This window comes from Ictalurus furcatus, chromosome 12, assembly GCF_023375685.1.
Source record: "Ictalurus furcatus strain D&B chromosome 12, Billie_1.0, whole genome shotgun sequence".
NCBI lineage: Eukaryota > Metazoa > Chordata > Actinopteri > Siluriformes > Ictaluridae > Ictalurus > Ictalurus furcatus.
This window is the reverse complement of record NC_071266.1, coordinates 505,001-523,192: the sequence shown is the minus strand read 5'-3', so window position 1 is coordinate 523,192 and position 18,192 is coordinate 505,001. Positions and strand designations below refer to the sequence as shown.

At 42.6% G+C, this 18,192-nt stretch overlaps 1 protein-coding gene across 3 annotated transcripts in view; it reads right to left on the bottom strand.

The window, feature by feature from the left end:
- Window positions 1-16,883: 16,883 nt before the first annotated feature.
- LOC128615360 (NLR family CARD domain-containing protein 3-like) overlaps window positions 16,884-18,192 on the bottom strand; it is a 10,224-nt gene continuing 8,915 nt past the window's right edge. For all 3 annotated transcript variants that reach the window (XM_053637368.1, XM_053637369.1, XM_053637370.1), the window contains 3 exons: window positions 17,926-18,099; window positions 17,532-17,708; window positions 16,884-17,408 (listed from right to left, as the gene is read on the bottom strand). In XM_053637368.1, the coding sequence (XP_053493343.1) occupies window positions 17,372-17,408; window positions 17,532-17,708; window positions 17,926-18,099 (388 nt within the window). In that variant the 3' untranslated portion in view covers window positions 16,884-17,371. The remainder of the gene's footprint in view (window positions 17,409-17,531; window positions 17,709-17,925; window positions 18,100-18,192) is intronic.

Here is an 18,192-nt window from a genome sequence, read left to right as displayed (position 1 = left end):
TGGTTTCTATTTAAATTTCTCCAAATATCAATCAGTTCGTGAGCCTCCATCATCTCCCACAGGCGCTTACGGGAGGCTACATGAGGTTCTGTGTGGTTCCTGTCCAAGTTATCTGTTGTGCAGTTAAAATCCCCACCCAGAATTAAAATATCGGCAGTGTTGCAGTCAGCAATGACATTGTCTAGTTTATTTAACAAAACCATTCTCTCCACTGCACTGGTGGGAGCGTACACACAAATAAAAACAAAGCTCTCATTCTCATAGATAGCTCTTACTTTTAAAAGCCTCCCATTTAAAACCTCAACTACTGTATAAGAACTGGGAGTAAAATTGCGAGCAAACAGTAGGGCAACCCCACCACTAATTGATGTATTGTGACTTAAAATTGCCAGCCCACCCCACTCCTTCATCCAGCTAGTAGCATTGTTAACATTACTATGTGTTTCTTGCAACATCGCTACATCAATACGCTTCTGCTTTAGTAACTCATATAGTTTTACACGCTTTTCGTGTTCTCTTGCCCCGTTAACGTTTACACTTGCAATACGAATCCCAGTCATAAGAACAAGGTGTAGATAAAACAAGCAGATGATGAAACCCATTTTAATACAAAACACACCAAACACTCTACTGGTCATCATCAGAAGTTTCTTTGCTGACTTTAGTAATTAATTTCTTCAGACGATAGATCTCAGTGTCAATAAAAGCTCCTTCTCTTCTAAAATGTTTGACATCATGGATAAACTGCTTCAGATCTGGGAAGTGCTTTTCTACTACAACGTTCTTTTGCCATTTAGTATTCCGTAAGAACTCCTTAATGTTCTCAGCACGGTATACAACTTCTCGCTTTTCTTCCTGAGAGCCAAAGTTAAAAACAGAATCTGACATGTAATCATCACTGTCTGTTTCTTTTTCGTCTACTTTAGTGTCTCTTTTGGCCTGTTTGCTCCCTTGTCCCTTACCTCGTTTTTTCCGCTTGTTCGGTACTTTAAACATGGGTTCGTCCTCCATCTCCACGTCTCCCCCATCCCCCGGCATAGTGTCTGGTGCTTCTGAGCGACTGCTCTGCACCCCTGTACCTGCCTCTGCCAGCGCAGGTATCTCCAGCTCTGCACCAGAATCCACTGCGTCTTTATCGGTCAAACAAGGATTCTCTACTTCAGGCAAGCAGGACTTCTCTGGAGCCACTTCAGTCAAGCAGGGCTTCTCTGGGGTTGGTATATCCTTCGTGGGTTCCTGGGCTACAGGCTGAGATTGAGGTTCGCTCTCACTAGGCTCCGGTGCAGTAGCAACTCCGGGGCCTTCAGCAGCGGGCTGAGCTGCAGCCGCAGGGGGAACGGCTCCAGAAGGCCCAGCTACTTCCTGCCCCGGTCGCTCAGAAACACCAGGGTCACTCTGTCTCTCAGGACAGGCCTGGACAAGATGTCCTATTTTGCCACATTTAAAACATTTTATGTCTGTGTCTGTAGATACAAAAATGCTGTAGCCATAGCCTTCTACACTGAATTTAAACACTAGGTTCAATTCCTCTACACCATCTTTCAGAATCATAAAAACCATTCTTCTAAAAGACACCAAGTGCTTAACTAGTGGGGACTTACAGCCAAGGGGGATTTTCTTTATGGGGGAGACCAACCGCCCGTATCTAGACAGTTCTTTGGATATGATCTCATCGGAGATGAAGGGAGGGACATTAGACAGTATAACCTTTTTGGATGGGGAACTTAGGGAAGAGACCATCGTAAGCTCATTATTAAGTACAATTCCTTTCTGGACAAGCTTGTTTGCTCTATCAACGTCATTCACAAAGACTACAACTGCACTATTCATGCGGGAGGCAGAGACAATGTTCTCATGTCCCACCACTTCTCCTACCGCTAACACACACTCCTCCACACTCGCCCTGCACGCCACCCTCACACCGTGCCGGCGAGTCAAACTCTCACACAGCCGCGTGTTTGGAGCCGCCATGCTCCTCCACCGCGACACGCACACACACACACACACTTACTCGCTTTCACACTCGTTCACACACACACACACACACACACACACACAAATAATTGATCCGAGATGTTTACACGGAAAAAAATTGCATCAAATGCCGAAAAAAGCTGGCGAAACGCCAACCGCTCTCACACGCTCAACACGCCACACTCGCTCCACTACCGCGCATGCGCAGAGAGAGAGAGAGAGAGAGAGAGAGAGAGAGAGAGAGGCATGTGTTTTCTGGGGTTTTTACTGACCAGAATGCTTACAAATGTGTATATGTTAATGAAATAAGGAGAGAGTTGTCCGTCTCAGTGTTTAAATAATGGTTAAGACATTGTGTTTAAAACACAGAAGAAACTCTGCAACTATCTGTTACAATGGCTGCTCCGAGAAATCCTAATACCCCTAGAAAAATGCTGTGTATTCACCAACAAGAGGACCTGTTGAAATGAGAGAAGACCTGACTTCTGCTCCAAGAAAAAAAAACCAAGATGTTAGTTTGACAATTTCTTCATGAAGATATTGTAAAGACATTGTTGTTTAACCCTGATCAGGGTGTCAACAACTCCGAAGATCGTCTCTTAAGTCCAAGGGATCTTTAGGGGGTAGAAAAACATTTATAGATGATGTTTTAAAAGAAACGGGTGTTCTCTTTCAAAGGGAACTTCGACGTTGCATTTAGCATAACAGTATGGGAACGCCTTGCGTGCGTGACCGGTATCTGAAGCTTGTGTAAAATCATGCCTCTACTTATAGGCCTGCCATGATCAGGTGACGTGGCAATTAAACACGTTGCATGATATATATATATGGCACCTGTGAATCACGCCGCCAGCCTTATTATCTTCAGCAAGACTGCATGTCTGTTGTTTGTGTGACAAAAACGCTTCATTTCTACTCGATATTTTCTCAAAATCTCTTAACTTTTCTATCCTTTTTTAGAGGAAAAGAGAGGTAAGTAATGAGCGAGAAAGAATTCAAATAGTGTGTTACGACTTGCTGCCGTTTCATAACGGGAATAGTGCACACTTTCTGGGTGAAGTGTTTAGCGGTGTAGTATGCGATGGCAGCCTCGAGAGGCTGCGCATAGTAATGCCTACATTAAGCAGCTCGGCTCGCGACTCGCAAATTCCCGGAAGCCGAAGCGAGTCGGGTTTCAGAGCCTTGCGGATCTGGGCCAGCCGCTGCCGAGGCAGCCAGCTGTCTCAGTTTCAAGGGATCTCTTATAGATCCGGAAGAGGAGCCGGAGACGAACGCTGCTCTATCTCTTGCTCTGTCTTCCGGGTTCGACTCTCCGCTGGATTTTGGAGCTCGCGTCGCGACTCCTCCTTCCGCTATGGAAAGCCAAAAGGTAATAATTCCACTCTGACTCCGAGGAGTTAGAAGGATGTGTTAAAAACTGAGAGCAGCATATAAAGAGCTGCTTGAAATGATTACTAAGGCTGGATGAGCCAGTGAAAGTAAATCCCTCACACTGCAGAAACTCCCCTGTCTTCCAGAACTGCATGACAAAATAGCAGGCTTCTAGGGGGAAAACCATGCATAAGCCATATTCATAACCCCATGACGTTGGATTATTCGGCCACAGTGGGAATGCATGGCATGGCCATTTAGCTATGCTGAAGGTGGAGGAGGCGCTTGCGAGCTACCTCTCTCCATCGACGGTAGGTAATTACGGGGGCCGGCTTTGCATCCAAACCACTGTATAAGGCCACCGTGGCATTGGTGGGCAAGCCTATGCAGTAGTAGTCTTGCTTGTGGGTCACTGCAGACGATGACAGTGTTGCAGGCCTACCAAGCAGACCTGCTGAGTGAGCTTGACATATGGTGGCATTCAAAAAAGCCAGTTCCTTCCCTGTTGTCTCGAGCTCACCCGGGCGTCCACAAGTGGAGCCTGGGCCAGCACTAGTGTGAGGGAGACCCAGAAGGCATGGTAGCCTGCCAACCCCCGCAGACAGCCAGGGGAACCGGGCGGCCACAGTCACGGTCTGCTACTAGGCCTGATCTGAGAATAGTCATAAAGGCCAAGCAGGCAAAGAAGATTGGTTCTGAGGGGCCGTGGATGGATTTATCAGGCAACATGAGGTTGTTAGGGCAGGTAACCCCCAGTGCTACTGTAGGGCCTCCCCTAGCCAAGGCGGTCCCCAAGTTTTCAGTGTTCTCTGGTCAGCGAGCTGTCACAGGGCAACGAAAATCTGATGCCTTCGCTCCAGTAGAATGTGGAATAGTTAACGTCACTAAAAGACCATCGGGCAGCGTGTAAACTACTGCCAAATGTGTCTCCATGAGTTCTGTCTACCGTAGAAAGGGTTACCGGGTCCAGTTTATAGCTCGACCCCCCCCGTTCACAGGTGTGCTCACCACAGTAGTCAGCACAGACCAGAGCCCGACGTTAGCACAGGAAGTAAGTTCACTTTTGGACAATGAGGCCATAGAACATGTACCCTGTTCCCGAAGGGAGGGAGATTTACAGCCATTTTTTCCTGGTCCGCAAAAAAGATAGGAGTATGCGGCCAATTTTAGATCTGCGTCATCTGAACCATACTCTTCGGACATACAGGTTCAAGATGCTGACACTCAAACTTATTGTGCCACAGATTCAGTTCGAGAACTGGTTTGTGGCGATAGATCTAAAAGGTGCATATTTCCACATAAGAATATCGCTAGCTTTATCCCCTCGCACCTTCACAAAGTGCATGGATGTCAGTCTGGCTCCATTGTGACTCCAGGGCATCTGTGTACCAAACTACCTGGATGACTGGTTAATTCTAGCACGATCCAGGGAACTGGCAGTTCAACATCGAGATGTTGTTCTCGCCCACATGAAGAGCTTGGGGCTCAGGTTGAATCTCAGAAAATTATGCTTTCCCCGGTGCAGTGGACAACTTTTCTACGGGTTATAGGATTCTACTATGATGAGGGCGTTTCTATCCCCAACATGCGTAGTGTCAATCCTATCAACGCTGAGCAAAATAAAGCTGGATCTTGGGAGACTATTGGGGTGGAGTCCATACGGCGAGGTTTGGCCAAGTGGGATGGCATGTGTTTGCCTCTGAGGAGACAACACATGGCCCGCTGTGGTTCGCCCTCACTCCTCCTGCACAATTAGGGCTGAACGCCATGGTGCACATGTGGCCGAGGTGACATCTGTATGCTGTTCCCCCCATCGCTCTGCTCCCACAAGTTCTAGCGAGAGTTTGCCAAGACAGTCTGCTAGTAGCACCTTATTGGCCAGCTCGAATATGGCTCTGAGAGATAATATCCCTGCGAGACGGCACTCCTTGGGAGATTCCCGTCCGCAGGGATCCACTGTAGGCCCAGTAAACTGCGCAATAGCTACAGTCCTGGAGTTCTTACAAGAACGTTTCTCAGCGGGGTGGGCTCCTTCTACAATCAGGGTTTACTTGGCCACCGTTTCGGCCAGCCATGCCCCTGTTGATGGAGCCTCTGTGGGGCAACATCCTCTAACTTCTAGGTTCATGCGTGGTGTCAGACGGCTAAGGTCCATCTGCTGGCCACGCATACCTTCCTGGGACTTTTCTGTGGTCTTGGAAGGTCTGTCAGGGGCCCCATTTGAACCCTTAGAGTCAGCCTCTGAGAAGCTTCTGACTTTAAAGTTAGCCCTGACATCTCTCAAGCGAGTGGGAGGTCTACAAGCTCTTTCTGTTGCCCCTTCCTGCCTTGACTTTACCCCTGGATTAGCCAAGGCCTTCCTGTATCCTAGGCCGGATTATATTCCTAAAGTGCCTACATTGGCTGCCCACCCTGTGGGGTTGCAGGCTTTCTGCCCTCCTCTGTTCCTCACACCGGAACAAGAGAAGATGCACCTGCTGTGTCCAGTAAGGGCTCTCTGTACTTACATCCACAGCTCCGGCCAGTGGCGCAAGTCGGAGCAGCAACTGGTCTGCTTTGGCAGTGACAGGAAAGGTGATGCTGTGTCAAAGCAGCGCATCTCTAATTGGATAATGGAAGCAATCTCTAGGGCTTACGACACGCACGGTCTCGCCACGCCTCTGGGCATAAGAGCTCATTCCACTAGGGCGGTCGCCTCCTCGAAGGCTTTGTCCAAAGGGGTATCCTTGCAGGTTGTGTGTGCGGCTGCAGGGTGGTCTACACCACACACATTCATTCGTTATTACAGCCTGGATATTCATTCCACCCCGGGCTCGAGTGTCTTGCAGTGACCCTCGGGCTTGGGTATTTTTGAACAGGCCGTACCCTTGGTATGATGGAGTGGGTATTCCCGTTCCCATACTGTATGCTAAATGCAACGTCGAATTCCCTTTGAAAGGGAACGTCGGGGTTACGCATGTAACCCTGTTCCCTGAGAAGGGAACGAGATGTTGCATAGCACTGTCATACCAGGGCAGGCCTGTGAATTGCATCTTCGCTTCAGATAATAGAGGCTGGCGGCGTGGATCATAGGTGCCATATATATATTATGCGACGTGCTTAATTGCCATGTCACCTTAACATGGCAGGTCTATAAGTAGAGGCATGATTTTACACAAGCTTCAGATACCGGTCATGCGCGCAAGGCGTTCCCATACTGTTATGCTAAATGCAACGTCTCGTTCCCTTCTCAGGGAACAGGGTTACATGCGTAACCCCGACTTTTCGTCCATAATGGTAAAAAAGAAAAATGGTTGTACTCCAATGTGAAATAAATCGGTGGATTTACTGAGTACATTTCTGTTCCACAGTCTATAAGGATCCCCACCCTTCATGTAGTGTGAAAATGTACACACCCTCCATGACTACATTATTTAAGGTTTAAACATTTTTATTTTGTGATGGCAGCAAGACAAAACTGTTGTACATTTGGTATCTGGTGATTTTAGAATTAGACCCAACTGTCAAATATGTTTTGTGAATGGCTTTGTCAGGCAAAGAGCATAATGGCATGGAAAGAGTATACAAGAGTCATTGTGGTGATCTAATGCTTAGGAGTTCTACAGTACTTCGACTTGGGAACATTCCAACATGGTCCTCAGAGAGACATTATCTAAGGTAATATGTAATATAGAGCTGATCACCAGTCTGTCTTTACCCACTCCTGATCTGGAGTCAAAATGATTACTGTTTATTTCCTTGTATGGGTTTATGACAGTGAGCAGTCATATACACTATAAGCTAAAGGTATAGAAGCAGGCGAGTTATTTTTAAATGTTCCAAATTAATTTAACAGTTAAGGCATATTTCCAGCAGAACAGAATATTAGACATTTAGTGTAAACTATTGTAAAAAAAATTCTCTGAAATATTTCTGTGAAAATATTTTTCCATATTAAATGCCTTATATTAGAAATGATAGTACAGTCTTTGTTGATAAGTTACAAACTCATACTTTATAACAATCTGTTTAGGAGCATCTGAATCTGACAAATAACTTTTATTGCATTTAGGCATACAATAAAAGTTAATAAACAAATTAGGAAGAAATGCACTACTTTAATAGCGATATAAAGAGAGAGAGAGAGAGAGAGAGAGAAAGAGACCCATTAACTAATTCATAGAACCCCTTTCTACCTTTTCAAGTTCGTTATACATTTTTCTTTTTAAGCGTTGTGTGCAGAAATTGCAAATCATTAGTCTGAAGGTTAAGGGTCCATTAGATTTTTGCTTCTTCAGCATCAAAAAAAGTCTAAACAAAGACTAAACTCAGAAACAATATAACTGTCTGGTTGTGATCAGAATAAAAGGCAACATGAAGGGCGACTTAATTCCCAATGAGATTTCTCTATGTTGTATATGACCTTTCTACAGTATATGCCATTAAGTCCTAGTTTCCAGCCATCATTACAGCACGGGAGAGGAAATCTCGTTCATCAGATGTGTGATGTACATCTAGACAATCTGATAACAAACTACACACGACATTTATGTTGAGAAAATTCAGCTTTCTCTTTGTTCCCAAATAACATTGGACCAGATCCATAGTTTACATCATCTGCCCACACGTATTTAATCTGTATTACAAGTATTGAACAAGTTAGAGGAAGAGAACGTGTAGCTTTATTTTTCATTGGAACTTTATTGTTTATTTGGATCTGTCTTGATTCATTTTCATATTCAGGTTTTTTTATATTCATTTTATTATTATTTTTTATGAAGTACCTTCAACCTAGGAGAGTCTGGCATCTAACATAAAGTATGAATGTAGGAACATGGATTTTCACCATGCGCTCCACCGGCACCCTAGTTGAAAAGAAAGTCAAACATTTGAAATCTTCAAAGGTCAGGCAGGCCAGGAGTAAGGAAAATAAAAGCACATCACCTATTTAGATTATATCTATGATTAAGTTCACATTCAATTAAGAAATGAAGCTCATGTTAAGGCTATTTCTTCCACAGATGTCTTCAGAAGAAATTGATGACCAATTCCCAAGTCATTGTGCCTCAATTTAAAATAAACACTCACATGCAGGTACAGAAGGTATGATATTGTGCACAGAGGCAAGATAGACAGGAATATTTGAAAGGAAATTTAAATATTTCTGTTCTGTTGGAAATATGCCTTAACTGTTAAATTATTTTGGAACCTTTAAAAATAACTTGCCTGCTTCTATACCTGTTTATGGCTGACATTATGCTACATTTCTCTAATAATTACTGAGAACACTTTCTTTGAGCACAGGTAGGCTCTTAGCTGTGTCCTTTTATGCTTTTTCAAATTGAGGTGACTCGTAGGCCAAATAAGCCAGCTGATGACGTATATATTCACTCTGGCCACTGAGGCCTGTGAGGTTGAGCAGCCGAGAGAGAGAGAGTCCAGCTGCAGCAGGGTGTTGATCAGCTGGACGGAGATCAGAGAGAAAGGACGGAAATTAGATAAAACAGTAGTGGTAACACTTAAAATATATTCACATAAATACATGTACAAGCACATGCAAAGAATGTAGGAAACAGGTATCAATACATGACATGGATAAAGGGGAAAACACACACTAATACAATGTTTTGAGAAAAACACACTCATACGATGTTTTGAGAAAAACACACACACCCACACACTCAAACATGTTCAAAAGGAACACACACACACTTACAAATATGGTCAAAAGAAACGCACACACACACATACTCACAGAATGTCTAAAAAGCACCAAAAACCATAAACAAACTTAGAATTAGAGAAGAAATACATGTAACATTAAGCAATAATAAAAATATATCTCACCCATAATGAAGAAGTGATGAAAATATCCAAATTAATTGTTCAGGACAACGAGCGATGAGATGCACATAGCTCGGTTACCGAAAGTGGGTATGGCAGTGGGGCCTTGGACATTGTTTTAAATACCCAAGAAAAAAACATGAAGATAAGAGTATATCCAATAGCTGACTATGTGTTTTAAGGGGATTTCAGAACGAGAAAAGCTCGTTCTAACCGTATTTCATTTTGAGGATAGTCGGATTTAAGGGGAATCAGAAAAAGACGTTAATAAAGCATATTGGGATTCCAAAAGAATGAGATAAGTAGGTGTAACCTACAGATAAAGACTGTATAAATAGGGGATTGAATCTGTGCTTAGATTCAGATCACTTTTGGGACGTCTCACGAGGGGATCTCACGTTGTTTTTTGAACAATAAACTGGATTTTTGCTTCTCTCATCTATCTTGTTTGTGGCTTCATTTTGATCAGTAAATTGAGGATTATTGTATTGACTAACTAGAGGAAATTCAGCAACCTAGTCGTTTTAGATACAACACTGTGAATACTTATGTAAATGTGCTTTTTTTGTTTTTTATTTTTAATAAATTTGCAAAGATTTCAAACAAACTTCTTTCACGTTGTCATTATGGGGTATTGTTTGTAGAATTTTGAGGAAAATAATGAATTTAATCCATTTTGGAATAAGACTGTAACATAACAAAATGTGGGAAAAGTGAAGCGCTGTGAATACTTTCTGGATGCACTGTATATAATAGTGGTTTAGTACAAGCGCTTCGGAGTGCTCTCATTATTCTATCTTGCTTACAATATCCTGTATATCCTGTATTAACCATCTTTCTGTAATAAACCATTTTACCTTCAGAGGACGAGTCTGCGACTGTTGTCTAATTTCCACGACACAGCGTTACCTTTTATTCCCAACATGACCTCAGTCCTCATCAGACGGAGGCAAAATCATCACGTGACTGAGGAAGAAAGTGTGCGACCTCTAAGGCAGGGATTAAACACTGCTGAGAAGGTTTATAAACTTTATAAAGTGGAGTTTGTGGGTCATGGAAGCATAACAGTGATGCGGTCGCGATATGCTTAAAAGGTTTCATTTAATTCCAGTTTATTGTCATTATATGTTGTATTTGCTCGCTTGCAGTGTAACTTCTGTTGTTTATTATAACGGAAGTGATGTGTTAATAACTCATATATGTGTGTGTGTGTGTGTGTGTGTTGGGTTCTTTTCTGTTTTGGACAAACATTTGTGTAAAGTTTTAGTCTGAATTTATTTTTTAACACTCAGTTTGTGGATTTTATTTTAAATAAACAACAACAACAAAAAAGTCACTGAAAGTTTGCCCCACGCCATCAGATTAATCAAAAAAATAATCGGCCAACTAACCTATTGTGAAAATATTCGTTAGTTGCAGCCCTAATAATAAGCTGTATCATGATTTTTTTTCTTTTTTTAAACAAAAAAAAACTTGATTATTTTCAAAATAGAGTTGTCTTTGAGAAGAATGGAGTGTAATATAGTGTGAATCATAAAAATTCTATTTCATTTCTATTTGTTTACAGAAAGACTTCAGCAATAAAAGCAGCATTTTGCTGTAGTTGTTAAGGGGCCGTTTACACCACAACGTTTTCAAATAAAAACCGAAAACTTTTGATGCGGTTTGGCTGTGTGCTTCGGCTGTGCGCTTCCATGACGATGGCGTTTCGGGGCCTGAAAACGCAAACTTTGGGAAACGGGTTTCTAAGGACAAGTTTTTGAAAACGATGCCGTTATCATCTCCGGTAAATCATGTAAATTGTTATCCAGAAAAACCACAGCCCCACCGTTTACTTGTATTTGTTTACAGTGCGGTCTTTCCCTCATCAATATGGTGGACATGTTGACGTGAATGCTTACGTGCGCATGCGCGTAGTATTTCCTTACAAAGTGACCTCGCCAACTACACACACACACACACACATTTTGTCCTTTTTGTGTTTATTTCTTGAGAAATAGAAGAGAGAAGCTCGAATGTGTAGTGAATGTCCAATATAAGCCCAACTTTTCCTCGGTTTTGCAGTTTATACATTTAAAAACATTACAGATATATAAAGTTATTTTAGCTGCTAAATTACTCAGCCACTTTTACACTCACTTTTTTTTTTTTTTTTTTAGTTGCTATAAGCAGGGAGCAAACAATGGATTTTAGGATAAAGTAAGGTTATATTTAAATAGTGCCGCTAAAACAGAATTACAAATATCTCCTCATGAGTTAAATAGTGCACTACATAGGGTGTACACCGTCATTATTTCATCCCTAATGTAGTGCACTTAACCGGAAATTACACATCAATTTGGGATTCGGCCACACAGCTTCCGTTTAACTTACCTCGGGTTTAAAAACAGATGGGAGTTTTAATTCCTCAAACACAGAAAAAAATAACCAGCTTTTATGTTTAAACTCGATCAGAAATAATTTAATTAGGAGATAATTAGTTCGGTGTAATAACTCAACCGCTTAGGAGATATCCGCTGCAGCTTTTTCTTCTTCTGTGATTTCTACTGGTCGGAGACGCAGCTATTAATCGCGTTACCGCCACCGCGTGGACTGGAGGATATAGTTCCAGGTTGGAGGAAGCCTAACCTAACAAACTTAGACCAATAATTTCCACTCATGGTTTTATTAGATCCTATTTATTATTCCAGTGGAGTTTATGACTTCTTCATGAATGCCAGCAGTGAGTCGTTCACTGTGTCTTACCCAGATATACTGAGTGAAATACTGAGTCACCACAACCTCAATCTCAATCTTTAAATGTTTAACAACACCAAAGTATTCAATTCTGGTGACTTTGGGAGTATTTATTTATTTATTTTCATGATCATATAATGTAACAAACATTAACATAAGAATGTGCTGCACATCATTTCATTAGTTTAATTTTACATTTTAATTTACTGTAAAGCATTTGCTAAAATTTGCTACATAAATGTTTTTGAGTATTAAAGCTGGTTACTGTTTGGTTGATGACAAACTCTGTAGTGTATAGAGTGGACCTATTTCTTTAAGTGGAATCACTCCCCTTAATGATTTCTGATTGGTAATTAACCGTGCGCATGGATATTTTGTTTTGCGCTTGCTCTGGTTAATACACGAGTTAACTTTACCTCTGAGTGTCTCCTTTGTTTTTTTAAAGTTGTAGTCTAACATAAAGACACAACAAATTGGCGACGAGTGAATTACGAACCTGAATATCGCTGGATACACGGTTATGAGATGCCAGGTGGTCTCCGGAGGAAAAGTGGAGAGGAATAGTGAGGCACGCAGTAAAAGACGCTAAAAAGCTAACGTGGAAATAACACAATTTCACAACCTTCGTCGGGAAAATAGATGAGCTCGACAGCGCTAATGAAGACTAGGAGGCGTATATTGAAAGGGTTAAGCTGTATTGTGAAGCGAACGATGTGGATGCAGAGAAGAAAGTTTCTGTACTCCTTAGTCTCATGGGGACTAAAACATACAATCTTTTATGCAACCTAGTAACCCCTGCAAAGCCAGCAAGCAAGACATTCAAACAAATTGTTGACATCTTACAAGGACACTTGAACCCCAAACCACTAGTGATTGTGGAAAGATTCAGATTTCACAAAAGAAACCAGTCAAGGGAGGAGAGCATTTCTGAATACATGGCAGAACTATGCAAACTTTCACAGCATTGTGACTTCAAAGAGGGACTTTCTGATACATTAAGGGACAGGCTGGTATGTGGCATGCATTGTCAAGCACACAGAAGAGGCTATTGTCAGAAAAAGACCTGGACTTAGAAAAAGCACTGGCCATTGCCATTTCAATGGAAACAGCAGCCAAGGATGCATCGGAGCTACAAAGGAAGAGTGTAGAAAATGAAATGCACAAAATGTCCCTAAGTGGTGCAAAAAGGCAGAAATGTTATAGATGCGGTAAATCCTCTCATGATGCAAATGATTGTTGGTTCAAGAAAAAGTCTGTAGAAAGTGTCACAGACAAGGCCACATAGAAAGAGTGTGCAAAACAGACAAAAAGCACGGCCAACAAGGAAAACCAGGTAAAGACAAAGGTTTCAAATTCAAAACTAAACAAGTGCATAAAGTGTCTGAATGTGAAAACATATCACAGAGCACAGGCTCTGACAAAGATGATCTCTCATGCCTAGAACTGTATAGCATGACTGAAACGGACAGGAAAATGATATGGATAACAACAAATGTGTCTGGTGTAAAACTGAAAATGGAGCTGGATACAGGCTCAGTTTTGTCTGTGATTTCTGAAGCTGTCTACAACAGACTGTTTTTCAAGCTACCATTAGAAAAGACCTCAGTCATGTTAAAGACGTACACAGGCGAAAAGGTGTCTCCTAAAAGCAAACTGAAGGTAGATGTCACATATGGTGGCAAAACACAGCAGCTGGAGCTTTATGTGTTGAAAAGTGGAGGGCCAGCTCTTTTTGGATGGGAGTGGTTGAGAAAAATCCAGCTTAACTGGCATACCATCAAAGCCCTCAACATATCATCAATAGGCCTTAACAGCACAAACTGTAGCTCTGACCAAAGATTGTCACAGCCCCTGAATGCTCATGCAAAAGTGTTTGAAAAGGGCATTGGTAAACTTAAAGGTATGAAGGCAAAAATTGAATTAAATGAAACAGCGATGGCGAGATTTCATAAAGCACGTCCAGTGCCCTATGCACTACGTCCTAAAGTAGACGCTGAACTTCAAAGCTTGGAGGCATCTGCCATTCTCTCCAAGGTTTACTGGGGTGATTGGGCTACACCCATCATGCCGATAATCAAGAAAGGGAAAGGTGGAGGTGTTCGCATATGCGAGGACTTCAAAGTGAGCATTAACCCTGTACTGCACACTGTACAGTACCCCTACCACGAATTGAAGATATTTTCTCATCTCTGGCAGGAGGGGAGAAGTTTTCAAAGGTTGACTTGTCACAGGCATATCTCCAAATGGAAGTTGAGGAGTCAAGCAGGAAGTACCTAACCATCAACACTCATAAGGGACTGTACCAGTACAATTGTCTTGTGTTCGGTGTGGAATCGGCTCCAGCCATTTGGCAAAGAGCAATGGATCAGCTTCTTCAAGATATACCAGGGACACAGTGTTATCTTGACGACATAAATGTGACAGGCAAGAATGATGAACATCTTCAAAACCTCAGCAAAGTGCTTACCAGGCTAAACGTGTATGGTCTACGGGCAAAGAAAGAGAAGTGTGAGTTTTTCAAGAGTGAAATCTCATATTGTGGACATGTCATTGACAAACATGGCTTACACAAATCACAGGAGAAAGTTGAAGCTGTGCTGCAGGCACCTAGACTGGAAAACGTGTCACAACTTAGATCATATTTGGGCCTTGTAAACTATTATCACAAATTTCTCCCAAATCTTGCTACAGTGCTTCACCCACTTAATGCACTGTTACAGACAGCAAAAAAAATGGGAGTGGTCAGAAAAATGTGACAAAGCATTCAAAGAGACAAAAAGACTGATAACCTCAGATGAACTCCTTACCCACTATGACCCATCACGACCCATCAGACTGGCATGTGATGCGTCTCCATATGGCATTGGTGCCGTTTTATCGCACACTATGGACGATGGATCTGAGCGTCCAATTGCATTTGCTTCAAGATCACTGACGAGTGCAGAATGCAATTATGCACAGATCGATCGAGAGGCCCTTAGTCTAGTATGGGGCATAAAGAAGTTCCATCACTACCTTTATGGCCAAAAGTTCATCTTAGTGACAGATCACCAGCCCCTTGTGTCCATCTTCAACCCCAGGAAGGGAATTCCGGTGATGTCAGCCACACGGTTACAACGTTGGGCACTTTTCTTGGGAGCCCATTCCTACGACATAGAGTTTAAAGGTACCAAGATGCACAGTAACGCTGATGCTTTGTCACGCCTTCCACTGTCTACAACTGAGGAAGAAAAGCCTTCCGCTCAGGATCCAGAGGAAGTGTTCCATACAGCACTGGTGGACCAGCTGCCGGTAACAAACGCAGAGATATGAAAAGAAACGCGGAATGATCCGACACTGTCAAAAGTGTATGACATCACCATACAGGGTTGGCCAGCTCATGGAAATGTTATGTTCCCAGAGTTTTCAGGGAGACGTGAGCAACTGTCTGTGTGCCAAGGGACTCTGATGTGTGGCTCTCGTGTTATAGTTCCCGCTAAGCTCCGTACTAGAGTGTTGGAGAACCTACATGAGGGTCACCTGGGTACAGTCAAGATGAAAAGCCTCGCTCGTAGCTACGTGTGGTGGCCGGGAATAGATAGACAGATCGAGGATCTCACAAAATCCTGTTCAGGATGTCATAACATTCAAAATGTACCTTCTCAGGCACCCTTACATCCGTGGGAGTGGCCGTCTGCACCATGGCAAAGGGTGCATATTGACTTTTCTGGGCCATTCATGAATTCCATGTTTCTGATAGCTATGGATGCTCATTCAAAGTGGCCCGAGGTCATACCAATGAAATCTACCACTTCAGAAAAGACTATTTCTGTTTTGAGGAGTATCTTCTCCAGAAACAGCCTACCTGAGCAAATTGTGAGTGACAACGGACCACAGTATACTTCAGACGAATTCAGACTTTTCATGAAGAGAAATGGCATTAAACACTTCAAGTCAGCACCACACCACCGGGCTACAAATGGGTTAGCTTAACGGTTTGTCCAAACATTCAAAAAATCCATTAAAGCCATGGAGAAAGAGGACATTCCTCTGCAACATAAGGTGGACAACTTCCTTTTTGTATACCGGAACTCTGTGCATGCAACAACAAACCAGACGCCTGCACTGCTGTTCATGAACAGACAACTGAGATCTCGCTTTGACCTTCTAAAACATAACTTGTGGCGGGAAGTGCAGAATAAACAGTTCAGCAAGGAGTTTTGATGTTGGACAGTAAGTTCTAGCTCGTGATTATTCAGAGAACAAGTGGACACCTGGGTGGATAGCCACGAGAGCTGGACCACTGATGTACGAAGTGGACGTTGGAGAGCATACGTGAAGATGTCACGTTGATCAAATACAGGATACTCAGCCAAAGAACACCCCTGAACAGTCTGCATTCAATAAACCAGACACAGTGTGTCCACCAGACTTATCACTTGATTCTGATCGTGACACTCACAAATGTATGGCACCTGCAACAGAAACAGTCTCCATTGAAAAGAACCCTCATATTACTCCACAGATACAGAGGCGCTACCCTGAAAGGAACAGGGTGCCACCCAAAAGACTGGATCTGTAAAGAACTGACTTGGTTTTATAGTTATGACCGTAGTAGTTACAGTTTGTATCATAGACTGTTATAGTTATAGTCATAGACTGTTTAAAAACAAGATTTGCAGAGAGCAAATTATAACGTTTTAATTTCTATTCATATGCGTTGCATACATATAAAAGGGGAAGAGTGTAGTGTATAGAGTGGACCTATTTCTTTAAGTGGAATCACTCCCCTTAGTGATTTCTGATTGGTAATTAGCCGTGCGCATGGATATTTTGTTTTGCGCTTGCTCTGGTTAATACACGAGTTAACCTTACCTCCAAGTGTCTCCTTTGTTTTTTTTAAGTTGTAGTCTAACATAAAGACACAACAAACTCCATATTTTTATACCTTGGAGCTCTGTATTACCATGGTAATTTATAAACAATTACTAACAACATTACCTTCATCAATGCAAGTTTACATTTTATTTGATACTTGACCATTGTTACGTCCTCAGTTGTATTTCTGTTTGTACTGTGTGCCATTCGTGTGTCTTTGTCGGGGGGCGATGGGTGTCTTTTGTCTCCTCCTCTTTTAAGCCCAGTCCACTGCAATGCGTCATGTTCCGGCTTGCCATTGGATGACCACATCTCGTACACGCCTGCTCCCGCCTCGTGCTTTGGGAGGAGTTGGCTGTACATTTCCGGGCGTGTAAGCCTCGTCAGTCTCCATCCCCGGGGCAGATCGATGCCGTTGCTTTGTACAGCAGATATTTGATTACGTGTGTTGATTTCTCCTGTGTATGACCTTCTGCCTGTTCTTGACTTTGTTTCTGCTCTGCCCCTTTAAGTTTAATGATTCAGCTCCCAAACTGCTGGAAATGTGGGACGGGTTCTAACTCTTCACCAAGACTGCAGTATCCTGGAGAAGTTTGAGTTGAGACTCCTGTCATACGCCAGTCCTGGTGAGTTTATTATACTTAATGCTGTAAGACAGAGAAGAACATCAGTGTAAACACACAACATCAGCATAAACACACACACACACACACACATACATTATTCAGTATGATACAGTAGAGTAAAGAGACAGTAAGTCAGTAACTCACTGTAGTGTCTCCAGGTTACAGTGCGGATAATTCAGTAGATCAGAGAGCAGCTTCACTCCTGATTCTCCTGGATTACTACTGTTCAGATTCAGTTTTCTCAGGTGTGATGAGGAGTTTGACCTCAGAGCAGAAGCCAGAGCAGCACGACCTTCATCTGTAATACTGCAGTTCCACATCCTGCAAGAAAGAAAACCTTCTCACACTTAACACACTCAGTTTTAGCTCTGAAAACATCAACTACACAAAATCTTTATATACACAACATTTACTCTACATCTCACACACACAACAATGACAATATATCACATCACTACAATTACAATCACCACAGATGGCAAATCTGTGTGTGTGTGTGTGTGTGTGTGTGTGTGTGTGTGTGTGTGTGTGTTTGTACCTCAGTATCTCCAGTGTACAGTGTGGATTCTCCAGTCCAGCAGAGAGCAGCTTCACTCCTGAATCCTGCAGGTTATTGACACTCAGGTTCAGTTCTCTCAGTCTGGAGGAGTTTGATCTGAGAACTGAGGACAGAACTCTACAGCTTTCCTCTGTTAGATTACACACACGCAGACTGGAAGGGAAATGATGAAGTGTTAGATTTATTTATCTGATTGTGAAATGAGGAGTTTCCATCAGGTGGGAAATAAAGTGTTTACCTGAACAC